This window comes from Hyla sarda, chromosome 4 (assembly GCF_029499605.1).
Source record: "Hyla sarda isolate aHylSar1 chromosome 4, aHylSar1.hap1, whole genome shotgun sequence".
Taxonomy (NCBI): Eukaryota; Metazoa; Chordata; class Amphibia; order Anura; family Hylidae; genus Hyla; species Hyla sarda.
Window position 1 is genome coordinate 382,625,893 of NC_079192.1, and position 15,363 is coordinate 382,641,255.

Sequence of the window (15,363 nt, forward strand, 5' to 3'; positions counted from 1 at the left end):
GCATTGCATTGATCAGTTTTATCGGCGGACGATTGCTCAAGCCTGGATATCAGGCATGGAGCAATCAAGTGCCGATTGGACAGCCGGGAGAAAGGTAAGAAGACTCCTGCTGACCTCTCAGCTGTTCGGGATGCCGCGGCGGTACCAAACAGCTCCGCTGTGCTAATCGGCAGTGTATTCTGCCGTTTTAGACACCGCAATCAAAGTTGATTGCTGCGTCTAAAACGGCAGAATACACTGCCGATTAGCTCAGCGGAGCTGTTCGGTACCGCCGAGGCATCCCGAACAGCTGAGAGGTCAGCAGGAGTCTAAAGGGTTAACACCGGACATCAGCCAGATCCTCGATGTCCGGTATTAGCCGTGTGTCCTTTTTGCTGACAGCAACCGGGACTCAGCAAATACGAGGCGCGCTCAGCTTCTGAGCGCACTTCACATTACTGGAGCCGGCCACGGACGTAAATATACGTCCGTGGTCGTTAAGGGTTTGATAACACATATCCTTATAATGCACTCAAATCCTGGGTATTAAAATTGTCCTGAAAAACAAATTCACATAAATCCCCTATCAATGTTTTCCTCAGGAAAGGTAAATCGTAATATTACATAAATACAGCCGGTTGGTGCGTGCAGTTGGCCTTACTTTTTATTATTTTAAAAGTACTGAAATGGGAGACTGCTGCACTATATTTTTGGCAGTGGAGCTCTGGAGCAGAGTTCTGCTCGGAAGATACATAGTGTGAATGAGCCCTGAGTGTGTAGTGCTACACTATTTTAGTACTCTTACTTTTTGATATTTTTAAATGTGACTATTGCTAGCCTATAAATATGTTTTTATTTCCAATAGGTTGTCCTAATGGTCACTACTGTACAGTTGGTGAGGTAGGTTTTGTTTATTGCATTTCATTATAGAAGCCTATTAAGGGCCCTTTCCATAAGTGCCTATGCACATTGCCAAGTTGTGTGCACGTACCTGTAGAGCGGAGACTCTAAGATGCCACACTGTCTCTGTGTACCACCATAAATGCTCCATGAATCATGCTTCCTGTGTTCAGAAAGATTGGTACAGTTGCCCATAACAACCAATCAGATCGCTTCTTTAATTTCTGAGAGGCATTTTCTAAAATGAAACAAGCAATCTGAATGGTTGCTATGGACAACTCAGCCACTGGTTTTGATAAATCTCCCCCATTATCACTATGTCTCTACGTGCAGAGTCTGATGAAGCCTTCCACATTTTTCTTCATACTGAACTGTTACACACATTTCCAGGACAAATAACAGAATATTTGTGCTCTTTATTTATTTTTAGTGTGGTCAACCAATGCAGATAAGTCGATGTTTAGACTGCGGAGCAGCTGTTGGTGGGGAAAACCATGCACCTTATCAAGGATTCCATAGAATTCAGTATGTTTCTGTTTCACTTTTTTTAGATTAGAATAAAAAGGACCAGAGGCATACATACAAAAAAAAAACAGATCATTTAAAAAGCTTTATTTTTTTTATTTAGTTATTTATTATTGTCTGCCAAAGTCGAAATATTGAAGTTTGGCCACCTCAATGAAAACCAGGATTGTGGACAAATGTAAGAAGTGGGTAGTGATCAGGGTTTGAGGAGAGGAGGTGCCTACCCTTAATCTGGCAGTACACACCAAGGGGTTACTCCTAACGTGAATGGGCAAGGCCGAATACATAGAATGCAATAAATTCATTAGGGATGTGTCTTGAGCAAACTGTTGGTTGAGGAATAATCTGTGTATACAGAGGAATGTGCGATCCTGTCGCCTACTATTGACTGTTGGGCTGCTAGATTATAGAGCAAGTCTGGAAAATGAATGTGAAGGGTTATTCTAGATAAACCTGCAGAACAGACAGTTTAAATTTCTAATGTCTTTAGGACGAAGGAGTAGTTGTAGGGATTGTAAAATATATAGCAGTTTAGAAAATATGTCTGGCTTCAAAAGATTTGCCCTACCCGTGAAAGAGAGGATAAGAGTTGGGAGTCAATATACTTCTGAAAGGGAACAACATTATTCTGGTAGAATTGTAAAGGCTGTCTGGTAATATGCCTAAATAAGGGAGTAAACTAACATCTCAGTCAAAGTCATAGGCAGGAGCCCCTCAGATTTGACAGTGTCTCCAAAGTACCAATATCAATTCTCTGGTATGGGAGGTCTCAGCTATAGATCTAGGGAGAGATTAATAAGGAGGGATGAAATGATGCAGCCCTGCCTCTTCACGCTATGTGTGGAGAAAGGGTAGTTGTTATAACTGTTATTGGTCAACATTGTTTTAGATTGTTTTTTGGGATTCAATAAGAAGGTGAGAGGAACCGATCTCCAAAAACAATACTGTACGCAATACTTCAAGAGCAGCAGCATACAGCTAGGCGGAGTTCACATCTGTATGGAGCCCCCTTTTGCTTTCCTGTTTATCCGCTCCATCTGGGAGCAGATGAATAAATAAAACAAAGCTGGGAGATCCACTACACAATTAAAACCAACTGAGCCCAACAGACCCATTGACTTTAATGGGATCTGTCAGATTTCCAGCTAGTATCCATCATTTTACTGGGTTTGAACTTAACAAAAAATTGTGTCATATTTTTATATTTGGTTATTTGAATGGTATCTGAGAAGGAGGCCCTGATTGTAATCTTTAATGCAGATATAAACATAGCCTAAACTGATTACCACATGTGGCGATCAAGAGCTTATGGTACCACGTGGCTTTAGTGACTGGCACCATGGGGTACTGTATGAATATAACATCGGTATGTGTTTGAGTGCCGGGTTCTCTGTTAGGAGTTTCTGTGGCTCACACAGCAGCTCTGCAGAGACAAGGTACTAAGCCACTAACATCCCTGTTTTTAAGGATGTATTGTGCACCATCTTTTGGGCTGAAGAAAAAGCTAGAGCCCCCCCAAATTTTTTTTCATGTATAACGTATTCAGGCTCATTGGTAAATAACAAAACAAAAGGGCCTGACACAAGGACCTGACACATCAAAAACTGACTTACTAGATGACAACACCCAGTACCTCAGTTGTTCTGCACAGCTATGGCACATGAATTAAAGAGTGAGGCCTTGGCTCCGTACATTGTGTAGTGGTGGCACCAATGCAGAGTGTATGCAGCTGATTCTTCTGGTTTAATTCTGGCGCTGTAGCTGTGCAGAACAACTGAGGTACTGGGTGACAGCACTGCATAGATCAGCTATTAATGGCTTATGCTTTGAACAGGATATCAATTAAACCTGTTTAATTTTACAGGTGTAACAATTATGGCCATATTTATGGGGGAACTAATGGATGTTTTACCATGGAGTTTAAACCGCTGTTTTGGGGTCATTTTAGGCCCCTTTCACACTACAAAAATTCTCAGTTTTTAAACATCCGTACGAAGTTCCGTCTGAAAACCAGCAAAAAACAGCAGTAACAAAATCCTATACGTCCGTTAGAAAATCCCATTATAGTCTATGGGATTTTTCTAATAGCCGTTTTAACCTGTTATAGTCCGTTATTGATAACGGCCGTTATTTTGTGACGGAAGATAGTACAAAAGAAAATAGTTTGTGAACTATTTTCTTCCGTACTATCTTCCTTTACAGAATAACGGACTATAACAGGTTAAAACGGCTATTAGAAAAACCCCACAGACTATGGTATAATGGGATTTTCTAACGGACTTATAGGATTTTGTTACTGCCGTTTTCAGCTGGTTTTCAAACGGAACTTCGTACGGATGTTTAAAAACTGAGAATTTTTGTTGTGTGAAACAAGCCTTACATCCCCCAAAAAATAGCACAAAAACATAGTGAGAACGTAGCCTGAAATGATCTCTGTTGTGTGCTTTGTTTGTATGGTGGCCAGATGCCAGTAGCTGTACCCACCTGTTATAATGAAGGTTGGGAGTAGTAGCAATGGTAAGATGTAGGGAAGTAGTTAGTCTCAGTGTATATATACATACATATATATATATATATATATATATATATATATATATATATATACATATCACTGCTGTACTTTCTGTACCTTGAGGAGAAGTTCATAAAAGTAAATTAATAACTTAATCAAGCACCTAAGTACAACTTTAGTAATGATGACTTTGCTTTATATGCGACTGAAATGTCATCTAATATTCTGAAAAAATAATGACTTGACTAGAATATTTTTAGTTGCTTTATGGTATTTCTCTATGTGCAAACAGGGAGAATGGAGATCGAACACAAACAGGACACGTCTTGGGACACCCAGAACGACAAGGAACAGTTCTAGCTCCAGATCGAGATATACCTACCCCTGCATTTATCTTACTGAGGCTGCTGACACATCTTTCAATGCTCCTGGGGTCAGAAGAGGATATACAGGTACATATCAGATTTCAGGTGGCTGTACCAAAAAAAGTTTTGTATGTTGCATTATGGACTGAAGAGCTTGTAAAGCTGTACTTTTGTTAGTGAAGAAGCAGGTTGTGTTCCACTGACCTTACACCATGTATGAACAAGTCTCATCCACATTTCTATTCTCTAACAGAGTGTAATACACATGGTGAAGCCGCCTGTTACAGATTTAAGAAGTTTCCTTTTCGGTCACATAGAAAAAGATCTAGAATACCTCATGAATACTCTTGGAAAAAGTGCAGATGACACCACTACCATTGTACATCTTGTACTTCGTCAAATGCTGAATCCTGATCAGCGTGGACAATGTAAGTTAATATTTTAATATACCAAAATATCTGGTCGACATTTTTTATTGTTAGATTGATATTAAAGCACAAAGTGTTTCTAAAATACCTTTGTTAAACTATGTCCCCTTTCTGTTACAGTCATTTTAATATAGGGCATAAATAAGGGGTGGGGCTATTGTGTATTTTGTTTTATTTATTTGTTTTTTCTTTTGCATTTTCTTTTATTTATTTTACACATTGTGTCATGAAATACATTTTTGGGGAATATTTGAACTTTATAGCATTTTCTTTGTCTTTTATTCTGTTACTGGGGCTTAAATATAAGCCCAAGTTACAGTGGGAAATGCAGCACCCTAACATTCTTTGCAGAGATTGTGTTCTAAGACCCAGCAGCTACTGCAGCTATCTACTCTGCATTGCCAGGATAGAAGCAGAAAGTGCCATTGTGGCTTCCTGAACTGTATACACAGTGTTTATTGAGTGCGTGTATACCTCATCAGGAACACAGGTAATAAACCATCTCTGCCATTTCACTGGTGACTATGGATGTCTATGCTGTGCAAGGGAGTTTCAGATCATCCCTGCAGTCATATGTGGACAAGGCAGAATTTTGAAGACATTACCCTGTCTGCAAGTGGTTAAGTCTCCTATATTGCATATATTGTTTTTATTTGCAATTTGCTGTGATTCCGACAAGAAGTTTCACCTGTAGTTGAAGAGTAATAATTAAGCTGTGTAAAGTATACTACCCACAGTTTAGTTACTGTTAACAGGGCTGCTATAAGACATTTCTATGTATGTATGTATGTATGTTCCAGCATCACTTCCAAATGGCTGAAGATATTAACATGAAACTTGGTACATATGTTACTTTGTCAACAACAAACATAGGATAGGTAATTTAACCTTTACCCACCCCTTTTTGCAAGAGTCAGGGTTTATGTTTAAAGGCCCATACAAGTCTATGGGAAATGTATGACTTCCAAACAGCTGGAGATATTTCGATAATACTTGGTCACATGTTACTTATATGTCAAATAACCTACCCAGATATGTGAAGGATGTTTTTTTTTTTTTCAAGTCCCATGCAAGTATATAGGACGTCTAGTACCTTACACAGCAAGTTCTGCTCTGCATCTCCTGGTGAATGTGTCAGTCCGGCTGGCAAGCCACACCCTCCACGCATTCCATGCCCCATCAAATACACGCACACTCTTTAAGCCACACCCCTTTTATTTTCAGCTTACAATATCTTCATCACAACTCAGCCCAACCTGAGGATGGGATATGAGGATTAGATATGACGACAGGATATGGGGATGGGATATGAGGTCAGATATGAGGACGGGATATGAGGTTGGGATATGAGGACGGGATATGAGGTCGGGATATGGGGACAGGATATGTGGTCGGAATATGAGGAGGGGATATGGGGTCAGGATTTGAGGGTGGAATATGAGGATAAAAGCTTCCTCCTTTGTTGCTTTTCCTTCCCCAGTAAAATATGTAATCAGATTTAATGAACAGATATTTGAAAATATTTACATTATTCATGTTTTCTTACCTGCACTTGTAATGTATGATGTTATCATGTGGGGAGCATGTCAGTATTACATATATAGTGTTAGCTGTGCTTAATTTATTTGGCAATATAATATAGTGTTACATTTGGGCAATATTTGGAGAGACCAAGGTATAAAAGCTCCACTACAGTGCAATAAATAAAGAATCTTTATTGGGGCTCTATTTGTCAGCATAACTTGTACTAAATCATATTCTACCAAATAGATACATTACCATAGCTTGGCTCAATAACTGTGCGTAAAATTGAGATGGTTTCAAGTCATATACATAGCAGGGTATGCTTTAGGGATATATGTGAGGAATATATAACACAGTATGCTACTGTAGAATTAAGCAGAGCACACCAGCTCATCTCCATGTCCAACAGGTGCGCAAACTGGTGTGGATCCACCACCAAGCAATGACAGCAAAAAGAGGAATGTCCAGCATCACATTCCTCTTTTTGATTTCAAAGTATGCTACTGTAATGACAAACATGCTTTTGCTCCCATAGAGTGAATGTGGGCCTATTGATGTGTTTGATCTATTTGCCAGAAGCATTCACCTTTAGTTAAAAAGGTACTAACATAGTCATGACAAATATCCATCTAATTTTCAGGGCCTGTACACTTTGATGAAGTTTGGTCAACGAAAGACAGTAGAAACAGCTGGGAGAAACACTTTGCCTCCATGGTCATCGCACCTGTGCTGCAGGTAAAAGTCTTTATAAATTGAACCTTACTATACTGTAACACAAGCCATGTATATGTTAATGAATGGCAAGTACTCCAAGCCATTCTGTGTTTGTAGATATATACTAAGAGGGACACTATTGTCATTGGATCCTAGAAGGGTGAACTTTATTAGTTTTATAAAGTAGGGTGGAAAAAGAGTTGCCCAAAAGGTGAACCTATGTTATAGCAAACAAAAAGTTTACCTTTTTAAACAATGTTATTCCACTTTTTGAAAAAAAGAATGATAACAGAATCATCTTTGTCCCCTTTTTTAGCAATATATTGTAAATTGAGTGATTTCCAATCATTTTCTGTACACAGGGTCTGGATAGGGATCTTATGACTGTGAACAACTACATCAGCACAGATGAGAGAATAAGCTCAGACCCCATAGTAAGGATCGTGTACGGTGACCCATTGAAGAGTGGAGAAAAACTGGAATTGCCACGGGACAGTCATGTACATTGTTCCAAAATATGGAGCTGCAGAGAAAGGATCTCCATAGAGTACTTAATGCATATTGTTCAGCAGATAGATGGGAAGAACGATCTGCCACTGTTATGGAAGTTCTTGGAGAAGGTAAGTTCATGTTTATGCATTCATTGGTAGGCATGAAAGGGATACAAGCTCCAAAACATGCTGCCGTTCTTAGCTTTTAAGTATTTACAGGTATTACGGTTTATCATCATTAGTCATTTATTTACAGTATATACCGTATATACTCGAGTATAAGCCAAGTTTTTCAGCACCATTTTTCGTGCTGAAAACGTCTCCCTTGGCTTATACTCGAGTGATGGGGGAAAAAATAAAAATCGCAGGCATACTGGTGGGAGTGGCGAGGGGATGGGCCGGCCGTCCATCGTTGTCCATCTATGCTGCAGGGACCGTCCGACTTACAGTGGGGAGGGTGAGCCGGTCCAGCCCGTTCATCTTGATCAGGATCCCTCTTCTCCACTCCGGGCTGGCCCTGGACAAGTGACGCTGCCGTGCAGGGACCGTCCGGCTTCCAGTGGGGAGGGTGAGCCGGTCTGGGCCATCTATCTTGACCGAGAGGCCCTCTTCTCCGCTCCGGGCCGGCCCTGGACTAATGACGCTGCATTGACGCCACCGGGCAGGGACGTCCGTGCGCAGCAGACGTCCGTGACGTCAGGGGGCGTCCCCACGTGGCGGCATCAATGCAGCGTCACTAGTCCGGGGCCAGCCCGCAGCAGAGAAGAGGGCCTCTCGGTCAAGATGGATGGCCCGAACCGGCTCACCCTCCCCACTGGAAGTCGGACGGTCCCTGTAGCGACGATGGACGGCTGCTAGTGAAGGACTGACAGAGCTGCAACTGGGGAGGTGAGTAGACAACAAGAGAGGGGGGTCAATAGGTTTTCCTGGGTTTTGGGGTGAAATTAGGGGCCTCGGCTTATATTCGGAACGGCTAATACTCGAGTATATACTGTACAACAATACCATATCATTATGTCACTATTACCATATACAAATAGCACTGTTGCATATTATCATAAAAGTATAATTAAATGCTTATTGTTCCTTATAGGAAGCTGAACTTAAAATGGTAAAATACTTGCCAGCAATCCTGAGTCTTCAAAAAGAGCTGGTAAAAAGGTTTCAGGACTTCAGGGAGAATCAGCACAAAACCATACAAGACTTCTTAGACTCCATAACTTCTGGTATGTTTGAAGAATTTGTGTAAACCTTACTGTACTAAGGACTGCAGGTCTATCAGTACAAGTATTAACAACAGATATGTCTATTGCATTCCCCATAAGATAACAAATCTTGAGAATCTTATTTTAGAACTCTTTAAGATGTTGCTATTATTCTTCCTGTCAATATATGAATACATTGCTATAAATATTGTCCCAATTCTATAAATATTGTCCCAATTTCCCTTGTCAGTGGTGTGTGCCCTAATTGAATAATGGCCCACAGTATCAGATTGTGGAGGGACACGCATTATTGACAAGAGGAAAGTGAATGTCCAGATGCTAATTTAATTATACATTTCCAGGAGGAATAACAGAGGGGAAGAACAATGCAGTTTTCCAGGAAAATATTTTCATTTTCTAATCCATTGTAATATTTCCAAATTATGACCTTGCACCTCATGACATACTTTAGTTCTCTATTTTAGGGCACCTATAAGATAGATAGGGGGTTAATAAAATCAGATTAAATTCCTAACTTAAAGGGGTAGCCAGGTGGAATTTTTTTTTTAAATCAACTGGTTCCAGAAAGTTAAACAGAGTTGTAAATTACTTCTATGTAAAAATCTTAATCCTCACAGTACTTAGCAGCTGCTGTATGCACCACAGGAAGTTGTATTTCTTTCTGGAGTTCTTTTCTGTCTGATCACAGTGCTCTCTGCTGACACTCTTTTTATTATAAATATATAAAACTTAACAAAACCGAAAAACAGGCTTAACTAGCAATAACAAAGCACAACACAACAAAACCTGCCTAACCGGCCAGCCCAGCTTAGCTAATCTAACAAAACACATAACATTATACCTACATATAAATTACCTACATATAAATTATGAAAAATACTATCACACACACACACACATACCCACGCATTCTTTACATAAACATAAAAATAGCTTTACTTAGCTTTAAACTAAACAACCAAACTTGGTAAAAACTCAACTGCACATTACATTCACAACTAACATCCACCCTTTTTTTTTTTTTTTTTTTTTTTATAATTTTTTTTTTTTTTTTACTTTTTTATTTTATTCATACACATATATATATATATATATACATACATACACATATCTACATATATATATATATACACACATACACTTTTTTTTTTTTTTTATAATTTTTTTTATTTTTTTTTACTTTTTTATTTTATTCATACACATGTATATATATATATATATATATATATATATATATATATGTATATATATACATACACACACCTACACATACATATACTTTTTTTTTTTTTTTTTTTTTTTTTTTTATCTACACTACCATAATATAACCAATATTTAAAGTAATATAAAAATGCTAACTAAATCTGATCCGACTGCCTATCCCCATCCCCTCATAAAATAAAATAATCAATCCATACTATATAATAATATATACAATACAAATATAAAAATACAAATACATAACCTAAATGCAAATATATACATAAACCATATACACCAAAAACCAAACTATACATCTACAAAACACATGACATCCTACACTAGTCTAACCCATCACCCACACAACCACCCACCTTGACATGGGTCAGAGTCCATAGTCCATGGATATCCAGTCCAGTCCATAACTGACCCATGCAAGCCCCTCCAAACATCCACCAACCCACCAATTCCCCCACCCAACCTAATCTATACCCAAACCAACTATACAAATACAACTTCAAAACACAACATAACATCATATACAAATACAAAACAATACAACCCACCTTAGGCCCAAGTTCGGTCGCCTGTAAGCCCTTTAGGCAATACATATTCTGAAAACAAAACAAAAATACTAGGGTGTACATGCATAGCCCACCACCAGGAAGAAGGATGGCAATCCTGATATTACTTTTTTAAACTCTCTCCACTAACGTTTCCCTTCGACTCACCCTACCGTTATCCCTTCAACAAACTGACCCTGCACTCACCCTCTCTCTGTCCCTATATTGCTATCCCTAACCAGAAACAGGGGTACTCTACCCAAGAGGTCTAGTACCTAGGGCACATCAAATGAAAAACCTCTCCACAGGAGAGAAGCCCTACTGTTACCAAGACTGCCATACTCCAAAGACCTGATCTTCCCGAGGTCACCGGTGATGTTCCTACAGACCTCCACCTCGGAGAGGACTTTCCGCTGTGTAGATACTAGACACCGTGCATTCCACGTGTAGTACCTAACCACTAAACTGACTACAAATAAAGTGCCCCGGTCTCGGCCACCCAGGTTCCTGAATGCCCCATAAGCCCACTCCGGATAGGTAAGGCCAGCAAGGTGACTCCAGCCAATGGAAGCGCCCACCCGGTTGTAGACCCCTACATTAAAAGGACAATGAAGCAGGAAATGGTCCATGCTTTCCAGCGTGTCCCCGCACTCTTCTCGGGGACATCCCCGGTCATCAGAGCTCCTACACTTCAAATTGTCCTTTACATATAGCTTCCCCTGAAAGCAGCGCCAGGCCAAGTCCCAAAACTTCTGGGGGATCCTTTTCATGTTTAAAAGGTACAACCCCACCCTCAGATCCCGACCTGGGCAGTCCCTGAGCGCCAGAGGCTTCTGGAAGTGGGTCAACAGAACCCGTTTGTCAAGGAACTGCCTTGACTGGGTCCTGATCTCCCACACTCCCAGACCCCACCGACGTATCGCCTTCAGAGTCGGGGTAGCATAAGCCGGAAGATATCCGTGTGGCGTACGGAGGTCCTTCACTTGCCCTCCTCTCTCCCATTCCTGGAAGAAAGGCCGAAACCATTCCCTGCAGGAGAGTACCCACGGAGGAGCCCTCTCTGACCAGAGGTTTGAGATGTTAGCTTTCAAGAAGGTGTTTGTTAAGAACACCACAGGGTTTACCATAGATAAACCCCCTAGTCTCCTCGTGCGGTACGTAACCTCCCTCTTGACTAGGTTCATCCTGTTTCCCCATAACAGTTGGAAAAACAGGCTGTAGATCTTAGTGTAGTAAGCCTCTGGCAAGATACATACGCTGCCCAGATAGATAAACAAGGGGAGCAGGTACGATTTGATCAGGTGTACCCTTTCCCTGAGGGTCATAGACCAACCCTTCCACTGGTTCACCTTCTGAGTGGCATCCTGGAGCTTACCATCCCAGTTTTTGGTGGAATAATCATCCTGACCGAATGTGATGCCCAAAACTTTTGCTGACTCTTGGGGCCCTGGAAGGGTGTCCGGGAGATCAAACGTGGGATCTCCCCCTCCCAGCCAGAGACTCTCACACTTATCCCGGTTGATCTTAGACCCGGATGCCTCCGAGTAGCGGTCCACTTCTGACATCACCACATCGACCTCCTCTCTCAAGGACACGAAAATGGTGACATCATCAGCGTACGCCACTACTCTCTGGGGGACATCCAGCTCCACCAGACTCATCCCGACTCCCGCCAACGGCCCACAATCTACCCTCCTGACGAAGGGATCGATTGCGAACACGTATAAAAGCGGGCTCAAAGGACAACCCTGACGGACTCCGGACCCCACCTCAAAAGAGCGGCCAGACCACCCGTTCACTAGCGGGAAACTCTCTGCCCCTGCATACAAGATCTTAAGCCAATTAACAAAAGTACTCGGTAAGCCATATCTCAGGAGGACAGACCAGAGGTACTCATGGTTCACCCGATCAAATGCTTTGGCCTGATCCAAGGACAGCAAGTACCCCTTCCAGAGACCCGCACTACTCCGCTCCACTGCCTCCCTGACACTAAGGACCGCACTTAAGGTGCTTCGGCCTGGAACAGAGCAGTGCTGGGCCCCCGAAAGGAGCCGGGGTGCAAACTTCACCAGCCGATTAAACAGTATCTTGGCCAGAAGTTTCCTGTCCGTATTGAGAAGAGCTATGGGCCTCCAATTCTCAATACGGCTGGGATCTTTACCCTTTGAAAGGAGAATCAGGGCTGACCTCCTCATTGACTTCGGCAGAGTGCCCGAGGAGAGACACTCATTGAATACCTCAGTCAAGAGGGGAGCTAAAGACTCCTTAAAGGTCCTGTACCACTCGGATGTTAAGCCATCCGGACCTGGCGACTTCTTAGGGGCGAGCCCCTCGATCGCCAGTCTCACTTCCTCTTCCCTGATTTCTACTGCCAAAACATCAAGAGAAGGGTCTACCCCTGGCTCAGGAATGGTTTCAGCCAGGAAAACCGACATCTTGTCTCGATCCAGATCCTTCCTCCCCAAGAGGTGCGAGTAGAAGGATCTGACAACCTCCAAGATCCCTGATCTGGACCGATTCAGAGATCCTGTACTATCAATCAGTCCTGAAATGACTTTACTACTCACTGACATCTTACAGTTTCTGTAAGGGTCGGGCGAGCGGTACTTCCCGAAATCCCTCTCAAAAACCAAAGATGCGTGCCTATCGTACTGACACCTCATCAGCAAGGATTTCACTCTGGAGATATCCTCTCGGCTACCTCCAGTCGAGACAAGGAGCTCGAGTTTCCTCCTCAGACCCTGATACAGGCGATACCTGTTCAGGGACCTGAGGCTCGAGAGCTGGCGGAAGAACCCCGCAACCCGCTTCTTGAATATCTCCCACCACTCCAGCTTATTACTACAGAGGCCCAGTAAAGGTACCTGACTCTGAAGAAAATCCTCAAAGGACTGTCTCACCTCTGCTTCCTCCAGGAGGGACGAATTCAGCTTCCAATAACCTTTACCCATCCGGGGGGTCTCTGAAACATTCAGGGAAAACAAAATCATACAGTGATCGGAGAACTCCACCTCAACCACGGACACTGCGGAAGAGACGGCTTCCTCCTTTAAATAAAACCTATCTATCCTAGACCTGCGACTACCTTGATGATAGGTGAAACCCGCGTGGCCCGAGGGGCTCCGGATGTGGGCGTCCTCTAGGCGAGCTTCTCTAGCTATGCTAATCAGTGCCACACTATCGCAAGTCAGCGGACCATTGGAGCCTCTCCTATCCTGGGACCTCGTGACATTATTGAAGTCCCCTCCAAAGATCACTTGCCGACTCGTAAAAAGAAAGGGCTTAATCCTCATAAAGAAATCTTTGCGGCCCCACTTGGTTTGTGGGGCGTAGATGTTAATGAGCCGGAGCTCTTGTCCCTTCATGAGGACATCTAAGATCAGGCACCTCCCCATTTCTAACTCAATAACCCGTCTGCATTCAACTGGAGCGGTAAAAAGGACCGCCACCCCACTATACGGCTCAGCCGCAAGAGACCAGTGGGAGGGACCGCGCCTCCACTCTCTTCTGGCTTTTACCAGAGAGGCTAGATCTGACAACCTGGTCTCTTGTAAAAAGAAAATGTCGGCTTCAACACGGCCGAGAAAATCAAAGGCTGCGAATCTAGCCGTATCCGACTTAATGCTGGCGCAGTTAATAGATGCCAGCGTCAGTGGGGTGAGTGCCGCCATCCTGGGTGATTGAGTTAGATGGCCTCACCCCTTATACCTTCTTCCTCTCCTTCCCTCTATCCCCATCTGAATCAGAGGAAGACCCTTTACCCCTTTTTAGGCTCAGAGACATATCCATCCCAGGATCTTTACCTCTGGCATCTGGTGTTACCTCCACCCCTGAGGAAACTGTCCCAGAGGAAGGAGGCTCGGCACCTCCTGGAGGCCGCACTGCTTCCTGAACCTCAAGAGGAGGAGGGAAGGTAGTATCCCCGAGGGCCTCATACCGATTTGAATGGACGATCAGAGGGTCGGAGACTGAATTGTTCCTTCTATGGTCTGAGGCTACAACTGAAGAGGAGGATGGCGCCACCTTACTCTTACCCTTTTTCCTCCTCTTCTTTTTCTGGCCACCATTTACTGTCTGCCCCTCCTCCTCCTCCTCATCCACAGTTTCGGATTCAGAGGCATGACTGGAGGAAGGAGCATCTTGACCTTCTTCCCTACGCAGTCTCCCCATCTCCTCGTCCAGTTTGGCCTCACCCAAAGCCTCAGAGTTATTCTGACCTCCTTCTGAGCCAGTGTCTGGAGTGGGACCCCGAGCTACCCCTGGCACCTGGGCATTCTCAAGGGCCCTCTCCAACCTGCGCTTCTCCTCTCGCCTCCGCATAGAGGGGGTCTTATGTTTTTCCTTCACTGGCTTTGGTGCCCCCTCTCCTCCACTGGTCCCTTCCCCCGCCGGGGCAACCGTTAGGCTTTCCCCAGCCGGGGCGGTCACAGCATTAGAGAACGAGCGCGGACACCGGCTGAACGGGTGACCTAAGTCACCACACAAGTTACACCGAATCTGTCCACAGGTGGCCGCCAGGTGACCCACCCCACAGCAGAGGGCGCATATCTGCTGAGTGCAGTTGGCACTAAAGTGGTTTGGGTCACCACACCTGTGGCACAGCTTCGGCTGCCCCTGGTAGAAGATCTGAATCCTGTCGCGTCCCAGGAAGGCGGCCGAAGGGATGTGGGTGACCGTGTTCCCTGAACGCCTGAGACGGACGGAAAACGTCCAGGCCCCTGACCATATATTGTGCTCATCAAAGTTCTTCCGGGGGATGTCCGTCACCTCCCCGTACCTGCCCAACCAGGTCATAATGTCATAACAAGAAAGTGACTCGTTACGTGTCAAAACGGTCACTTTCTTTACCATACTCTGGCGAGATACCGCTTTTACAGCGAAATCTCGCCATCCGGGCTCGTTTTTCATCAGCTCATAATTAGACCAAAAGAGATCT

General features: G+C 43.4%; 1 protein-coding gene across 8 annotated transcripts in view; it reads left to right on the forward strand.

The window, feature by feature from the left end:
- The window catches only part of RNF213 (ring finger protein 213), a 327,147-nt gene that overhangs the window by 283,151 nt on the left and 28,633 nt on the right, over positions 1 to 15,363 (forward strand). For all 8 annotated transcript variants that reach the window (XM_056516951.1, XM_056516949.1, XM_056516950.1 and 5 more), the window contains 7 exons: positions 845 to 879; positions 1,310 to 1,404; positions 4,209 to 4,368; positions 4,535 to 4,709; positions 6,874 to 6,968; positions 7,310 to 7,567; positions 8,532 to 8,664. In XM_056516951.1, coding sequence (XP_056372926.1) covers positions 845 to 879; positions 1,310 to 1,404; positions 4,209 to 4,368; positions 4,535 to 4,709; positions 6,874 to 6,968; positions 7,310 to 7,567; positions 8,532 to 8,664 — 951 coding nt within the window. The remainder of the gene's footprint in view (positions 1 to 844; positions 880 to 1,309; positions 1,405 to 4,208; positions 4,369 to 4,534; positions 4,710 to 6,873; positions 6,969 to 7,309; positions 7,568 to 8,531; positions 8,665 to 15,363) is intronic.